The sequence below is a fragment of the Alexandromys fortis genome, unplaced genomic scaffold (assembly GCF_014885135.2).
Source record: "Alexandromys fortis isolate MF-2015 unplaced genomic scaffold, M_Fortis_MF-2015_v1.1 scaffold_36, whole genome shotgun sequence".
In the NCBI taxonomy this organism is placed as follows: Eukaryota; Metazoa; Chordata; class Mammalia; order Rodentia; family Cricetidae; genus Alexandromys; species Alexandromys fortis.
In genome coordinates, this window is record NW_026067915.1 from 9,373,256 (window position 1) to 9,381,776 (window position 8,521).

General features: G+C 41.3%; 1 protein-coding gene across 5 annotated transcripts in view; it reads left to right on the plus strand.

Moving 5' to 3' along the window:
- Window positions 1-8,521, plus strand: part of Qrich1 (glutamine rich 1) — a 43,044-nt gene that overhangs the window by 20,484 nt on the left and 14,039 nt on the right. For all 5 annotated transcript variants that reach the window (XM_050139347.1, XM_050139345.1, XM_050139344.1 and 2 more), the window contains 3 exons: window positions 5,101-5,278; window positions 5,854-6,008; window positions 8,345-8,459. In XM_050139347.1, the coding sequence (XP_049995304.1) occupies window positions 5,101-5,278; window positions 5,854-6,008; window positions 8,345-8,459 (448 nt within the window). The remainder of the gene's footprint in view (window positions 1-5,100; window positions 5,279-5,853; window positions 6,009-8,344; window positions 8,460-8,521) is intronic.

Consider the following 8,521-nt stretch of genomic DNA (forward strand, 5'->3'; position numbering starts at 1 on the left):
AAGTGTTATATATGTCTCTGGGCTACTTACATTAACAGCTGTTGTTGAGCCATTAACACACAGGTAGTAAATTCATGGTGGAGAGTTTGTGAGATAGATTTTCCCTTTATTTATCCTTTAATATGATATAAACAAGTTAAAAGACCTGAAATACCTCTTAGTAGATCTATTGAAAGGTTCTGGATGTGGGTGTACACACCTGTAATGCTGGCACTTGGGAGGCAGAGGCAAATAGATCTCTTGAGTTCAAGGGCAGCTTGCAAGTTGTAGGCCATTCAGGACTATGTAATGATACCTTGTCTCAGAAAACAAAGTAGGAAAAAAGTGGCAAAAATAAGAAAATTAGCAACTAGCCTGTTGTGCATGCCTATTTAATACCAGAGCTCCAGAAACTGAAGCAGGAGGATCACAAGTTCAGGACCAGCCTAGGCCACATAGCAAGACCATCTAAAACAAAACAAGACAGTTTCTTCAGTGTTTATACCACTTAATAGCGCATGGAGAAAACAATTGTGCTTTAATTTGAACTTTAAGAAGAGCTGGTGAGAAAGTAGGAACTCCACAGTTAAAATGGTTTGGGGAGAGCCATGCCTTTTCTGAAAGCCTTCATTTCCTGATTTTGTAGTGAAACCTTCCTCCTTTGGTCTCATTTTCATCTCCATCTTGATCCTGGTTTCTGAGCTGTTGTCACTTAGATATTTTTCTTTCTTTTTTTTTTTTTTTTCAGTATTAGAGATTGAGCCCAGGACCTCACAGATGTTAGGGAAGAAATCTACCCTGAACTATATCTACAGTCTTTTTGTTTAGTTTCATGTAACTCAGACTTGACCTTAACACTTGAACAGCAGATTCTTCTGCTTCAGTTGAATGTGTGGGCCACCACACTTGGTTTTATGTATGATGAGGCTTAAATCTAGGGCTTCATGCATGCTAGTCAGTCATCTATAGTCTTATTCCCCTCAATCCTCCATTTATTTATTTATTTATTTATTTATTTATTTATTTATTTATTTATTTATTTATTTATTTATTTTTGAGACAGTGTTTCCTCTGTAACTTTGGAACCTGTCCTGGTACTAGCTCTTGTAGACCAGGCTGGTCTCGAACTCACAGAGATCCACCTGCCTCTGCCTCCCGAGTGCTGGGATTAAAGGCGTGCGCCACCATCGCCCGGCGGCATTTTTTTTTTTTTTAAATGGCTAAAGGTACACACAGTTGTAGATGATCTCCTGGCAGCTAACATCCCGAGTGTTGGGAGTAAATGCATGTGCCACCTACACAGACAGTTCAAGAAAAAGAAAACCACCAAATGGAAGTTGCTTCTTGTGATCAGACCCACTGCTGCTAAGACAACTTCTCCTAAGGTTCGCATTCCCCTTCTCTATCCCAGAATTTACCAAGAGGGAATTCCAACCTCCAAGAACAGCGTTAATGGGTAGGGTACAGGGACAAGGCAGAGTCCTTCTTAGCACTGTCCTTCCAGTTCCATTTCCACTCAAAAATGTGCTGTTCTTCCCCACCTGTAGCCTGCCACGGCATTCCCTAACTCGCCATTGTTGTTGCGGCAGAATGCTGGCAAATTTTGTTTTGTTTTGCTTTATTTTATACAGCCCAGCCTGACCTACAACTACAGGCATGCAAACCACTCCAGAATTTTTTTTTTTTTAATTCAACCAAAAGTCCTTTCTTTAAGTAGGCACAGAGACAGCAAAACCATCGCATGCTTCCGTGGCTAGCACCCAGAGATTCTGGAGCTAGGGACACAGAGTGGGTCAGCCGTGGACAGGAGGGCCAGGCTCCACAAGCCCATCTTGATCTGGTTTTAACTGGTTCTCTTGCCTTAGCCTCTCAAGTAGTTGAGATCAGATGTGTATACCACTACATCCAGCTTCAGTTGTGGGTTTTTATTGTTATTTTTGAATCATGTCTGGATTTTTATACTTTTTTTTTTTTTTCTTTTTGAAGCACAGTTTCTCTAAGTAGCCCTGGCTGTCCTGGAACTTGCTCTTAAACCAGGCTGGCCTCAAATTTAGAGATCTGCTTGCCTCCACTTCCTGAGTGCTGGGATTAAAGGTGGGCACCACCATGTCTGACTTCTCGTCAGGCGTCTTAAGGGTGCCAGGCACACACATACTGTGTGAGCAGACATGAATGCAGACAAAGCACCCATGTACATAAAGTAAAATTTAAATTAAACAGAAAAGGAGTTGGGGAGATTGTCCTGCATCCCCATAAAATGCCAGGCATAGCAAAAATATCTAACTTCAACACTGGGGTCAGAGACAGTGAATTCTAGGAACTTATTAACTGACCAGCCTAGCCCAAACTGATGAACTTGGGGTTCAGTGAGAGAACCTAGCTCAAGGGAGTAAAACTGAATAGTAATGATAGAGCAGAACTCTGTCTTTCCCTGTCCTCCTTAGGTCTGCACATAGGTGTATGTACCCACGTGAGCGCAGAAAAACATCTTTTGAACAGGGCGTGGTGGTGCACGTATTTAGTCCCAGCACTCAGGAGGCAGAGGCAGACAGATCTCTGTGATTTCAAGACTAGCCTGGTCTACAGAGTGAGTTCCTTTACCTGTGTCAGTAAAACATCAAATGTTACTTCTAGTTTTAATAAATGAGTGTTTTGTATGTAATCAACTTGGATGAATGTAGTCTAACTTCTGACCTAACCAATCTCCCCCCTCATTTTAAGTTTTCCCATGTTATTAAATAGCTCAACTTTTTTTATTTGTTTGGGTGGGTGCTAGTAGTGCTGGAGAGTGATTCCAGGGTTTGTGAGTGTGAGACAAGTACTCTGATGACGTTTGTGCAGGTTCCTTGTGGAGTCCTACTCAAACATAGAACAGTTTTGAGTCTCAACATGACGCCACGAACACATTGCTTTATCTCCCTGCTAAAAGTATTTTATTAGCTGGATGGTGATAGCACGTGCCTCTAATCCCAGCACCTGGGAGCAGAGGCAGATGGATCTCTGAGTTTGAGGCCAGCCTGGTCTATCTAATAAGTTTCAGGACACCCAGGGTTGTACAGAGAAACCCTGTCTCAGAGAAAAATGAAAATGGATTATGTACTTAGGGACGAGAGTATTATTTGAGAAAAATCCTGAAAAGTAGAACTTCAAGCTGGCATGGTGTCTGATGCCTGTAGTTCTATCATATTTAGGATGTTGAAGCAGGAAGATCAAGAGTTTGAAGCCACCCTGAAACCCTGTCTGAAAAATACAGAAGTTTTATAAATTGGAAAAACCATGAAGAGTCTCAAGTCTTATCTCGGATTTTACAGTGACAACATAGTCTTCACTATTTGTTTTTACTTTTCTTTGTCTATTGATTGTTCTATACTAAAATTATCAGGGGAACATTGGTTCTTCTCACCCCCTTAAATGTTGGATTATATGCATGGATCATGCCTACCTCACGGGGGATGGGGTTACACTTCAAGGATCACAGGCAGGAGTATACTCCTACACACCAGTCTCCTAGGGCTCCGTAAGTGGTAAACCAAGCACTCAGCCATGCTATTCTAGCCTCCCTAGTGCTGATTCCAGCCCTTTGTCATAGAAGACCATTCAAATTAGAGTCTGGGAATAGGTCCCAGACATGGGCATTTTCCTACCAGTTTAGGTAATTTTTAAGGTAGAAGAAAGGTTGTTTTTTTGTTTTGGTTGATAACAGAGTTTTATGTAACCTACTTGGACTTAAAGGTATTACACAGCTAAGTGTGGCCTGACCTCTCTTTACCCCCCCCCAATCTTCCATATGCTGGAATTACTGATTTATACTACCAGGTTTGTGACTAAATTTTAAGAATCTCTACTCTGCACATTTGGAATTGGATATATAACCTACAGTTTAGCAATCTTGTTTCTACTTGGGAATTTCTTAGATATGTGATCTTCTCAGGTCCCAACCCAGATGTTTTCAGTCACTTTTAAACATTTTAATAAAATGCTTAAGTATTTTATTTGCACAGTGAAAATTTTTAAAAAGATTTATATATTTATTATATATATAGTGTTCTGTTTGCATGTATCCCTGCGGGCCAGAAGAGGGCACCAGATCTCATCACAGATGGTTGTGAGCCACCATGTGGTTCCTGGGAATTTAACTCATGACCTACCTGGAAGTGCAGCCAGTGCTCTTAACCTCTGAGCCGTCTGTTCAGCTCTGCACAGTGAATTTTTGAAGTAGTGTTTGAAAATAAGCCTCTTACTTAGGGAGCTTTTAAAAGATTGATAGCTGGGCAGTGGTTGTACATGCCTTAATCCCAGTACTCCAATAGCAGAGGCAGGAGGGTTTCTGTGTTCCAAGGCCAGAGAGAGTTTTCCAAGACAGGCTCCAAAACTATAGAGAAACCCTGTCTCAAAAAACAAAAAGACTGAAACTTGGACTCTACCCTTTGGAGAGATTCTAGGGAGGTTTGGGGTATTGGCAGTAGGTTTTGTTTTCTTTTGTGTGCATGTTTCTTTTTCTTTTATGTGTATCTTTCTTTTTTGGGGGGGGGAGGGGTCTCTCTAGGTTTCTCATTGGCTGTCTTAGAACTCGCTCTGTAGACCTGGCTAGTCTCGAAATTAGAAATCTGCCTGCCTCTGCCTTGAGTGTTGGGGTTAAAGGTGTGTGCCACCACTACCTAGTTTTCTTGTTTGGTTTGGTTTGGTTTTTGTAGACCCAAGTCCTACTTTCATAGCCCTGGCTAGCCTTATATTTTCTATAAAGCCTGGGCTGGTCTCGAACTTGAAGTGACACTGCAACTCTGTCTCAGCCTCCAAAGTACTGTCAGTACAATCATGTGTTTCCATGCTTGGTCTATAGTAGTGGTTTTAAATGAGAATCAAGAGCTAGCAAAATGACTTAGTGGGTAACAGCACTTTCTCCAAGCTTGTCTTCCTGAATTCAGTCCCTCAGAACCATATGGTAGGAGGAGAACTGACTTCCATAAGTTTTTTCTGCCCTCCGCAGGCACACCAATGGCACACATACACACATACAATTTAAAAATGTAATAAAAATATTAAATGAGAACTGGTGTAGTCAGAACTACAGGACCTAATGAAAAACAATATTGACATATTCTGATGGTTTCTATCTCCTAGGCACAAACTGTTCAGGTTGCTGAAGTTGAGCCACAGTCACAACCACAGCCTTCACCAGAACTTTTGCTTCCAAATTCTTTGAAGCCAGAAGAAGGGCTCGAAGTATGGAAAAACTGGGCTCAAACCAAGAATGCTGAACTAGAGAAGGATGCTCAAAACAGACTGGCCCCCATTGGGAGTGAGTGTTTCAGAGGGAGGGGCGGCTTGGATGTGTCTAAAACTTAAGTAGAAGAAAAACAGAATGGCAGGCAAGTAGCATCTTTGACTCTGAGGACTAGAGAATTTCTTTGGAAGTATACTTTTTTCTGATGAACAGGGTGTACTCCTCACCCTGTAAAATGGACAGGATTTATGGGATTTGCCCGTCCAGATTTTTAAATCTTTGGATTTCTAGTGTCAACAGAGACCAAGGCAGAATGGCTTTTGGGAAGAACTGGGAAGTGCCAGTGAGTTGTGTTTAAACCCTGTCTTGTTTTGGCCTCATTTATTTGCTCATATTATAGAATGTGGTTTTTGCATTTCTCTGCTTTCGTTTCTTAGCCCTTAGGGAAAGGAAACCTATTGATGTGATAGCATAATAGCATATGTTACTGCGTTAATAGAGCGGTTCTGAGCACAGATTCAATGGCCATTCCTAGCCCAAACCTTGATGGGCAGTATCTTCTCTGAGCTCGCCTTTGAACAATGTGATCAGCCAGTTAAAACGTCACTGTTGCCAGGACTCCCACTCACCCTTAGGAACTTGTGTCACAGGGCGCCAGTTGCTACGATTCCAAGAAGATCTGATCTCCTCTGCTGTGGCCGAATTGAATTATGGCCTCTGTTTAATGACACGCGAAGCTCGTAATGGAGAAGGTGAACCCTACGACCCAGACGTACTCTACTACATTTTCTTGTGTATACAAAAGGTAGGAAGCAGATCTGCACAGGAACTTGTTTGAACTTGTTCTCATTGGATGCTTTCATAGTACTCTAATTTAGGAAAGTGACAAGTACTCGGGGAGACAAAGCAGGCTGATTGTTAGGAGTTCCTGCTGGCCAAGGCTGCATAGATCTTGCCTTTTGTTTGTTTTTGTTTTTAAATAATGGCCTGTATGTTTTCTTAGAAAAGAATATATGCAAATAAATATGTATCATTCTACCACTTTGGAAATCATGTGTTCAAGTATTTAATGAGGATCAGTGAAGTAGCTCAGCCCATGAAAGTACTTACTGTTTAAGGCTGATGACCCAAATTTCATCCCCAGAACTGATGGTGGAATGTATTTAATGATTAACTTTTTTAAAAAATATTTATTTATTTATTATGTATATAATATTCTGTCTGTCTGTATGCCTGCTGGCCAGAAGAGGGCACCAGACCCCATTACAGATGGTTGTGAGCCACCATGTGGTTGCTGGGAATTGAACTCAGGACCTTTGGAAGACCAGGCAGTGTTCTTAACCTCTGAGCCATCTCTCCAGCCCCAACTTTTTTTTTCTTAAAAACATTTGTTTAATTCATTTTCTTAAAGTAAGCATGTAGTTTTCATAAAGTTACTCAATCTGGTGCTCGAGTATAACTTTTATTATACCTTACATTAATACAAAAAAACAGTGGTTTGAGGGAGTATGGCTAAAATTGTATACCAATCTTTTTGGCTTTTCAGGATAACAGAGAGGCTGGTAGAATGGCAGTTTAGGGGAGCAGAGGTAGATTTCTTCATACTCAAGACTCTAAAGGATTCCACAGTGTGATGTTACAAGACTTGTCTCTTGGAGCTTACTCTATTGCCTGGCTCTGAAAACAGTCAGCCTCCAGGTTTATTCCTTTCCTTCTGGTCCTAACCCAGAACTACCCAAGGTCTCTCACGTGCTGTCTCTATTCATAGAAGACGGTGGTAGTGTAGTAATCTCAGTTTATGAGAAAGGAAATGAAAAAACTTACACTTGTTAGGGCCTAAGAGTACTTACTACTCTTAAAGAGGACATGTATTCAGTTCCCAGTACCTACATGGTGATTCACTGCCATACCTAACTCCAGTTCCAGGAGATCCAGTGCTTTCTTCTGACCTCCAAGGACAGTAGGCATACATGTGGTGCCAATGTGTAGATGAAGCACTTCTAGTCATAATGTTGACAAGATTAAAGTTGGATGTGGCAGTATCTACCTTTAATTCTAAGCACAGTTGTGTGGAACAGAAGCTGATAGAGGTTGAGACCCTATCTCAAAAAGTTAAGCCAAATTAAAAAAAAAAAAAAAAGATTGTACATGTTACCACAATACAGTAACCTTAACAGACAGGGTGACACCACCCCGGCCCTTTGGGGGGGGGGAGCGGTAAGGGAGACAGTTTCTCGATATAGCCCTGGCTGTCCTGGAACTCACTTTGTAGACCAGGCTGACCTCGAACTCACAGAGATCTGCCTGCCTCTGCTTCCTGAGTGCTGGGATTAAAGGTGTGTGCTACCACACCCAGCTTCTAGTCTTGATTTTTTTTTTTTTTTTTTTTTTTTGCATTGGTGTTTTGTCTCCTTGTCTATGTGAGGATGTTAGCTCTTGGTGTTACAGATAGGTGTTAGCTTCCATGAGAGTGGTGGCAATTCAATCCAGGTTCCCTGTCTGTCCTCTTTGACAGCTGAGCCATCTCTCCAGTCCCCAGTTCTATTCTTGATTTTTAAGAGATATTTTATTTGATATGTATGTGTGAGTATTTCTGTGTATGTATGGGCACTATGTGTAAGCAGTAGGGGCTATGTGGATGCTGGAAACTTAACCTTGGGTCCTTTGAAAAGGCAGTAAGTGTTCTTAACTACTGATCCGTGTCTCCATCACGTCGTTCCCCCCCCCCCCATGATTTTTACTATAGTACCTTGCCTATATGTATAGTATTCACAAAAGATCCTTTAGTTCATCTGTCAGTAATGTAAATTTCTGTTAATGTGATTTGAGGTATGCTGTGGGAATGACACTAGTTGAACAATTCTAATTTTATCTCGTTTTGGTTTTTGGAGACAGGGTTTGTCTGTGTAACAGCCCTAGCTGTCCTGGAACTAGCTCTCGTAGACCAGGCTGGCCTAGAACCCACAGAAATCTGCCTGCCTCTGCTTCCCAAGTGCTGGGACTAAAAGGATACACCATCACCCCCTGACTTTTTGTTTGTTTGTTTGTTGGAGAGAATAAGGAAGTGGTGGTAGTGAAAAATGTTTTCCAAAGGTTTTACTCGAGATTACCAGTAACATTTGTCAATTACTTTTCTTTTAGTATCTTTTTGAAAATGGAAGAGTAGATGACATATTTTCTGATCTTTACTATGTTCGTTTCACGGAGTGGTTACATGAAGTTCTGAAGGATGTGCAGCCCCGTGTCACTCCTCTTGGTAAGAATTTCCCTTGTCTTTGAATTTCCTTCTTTCTTTACTGTCTTTTTTTTTTTTTTTTT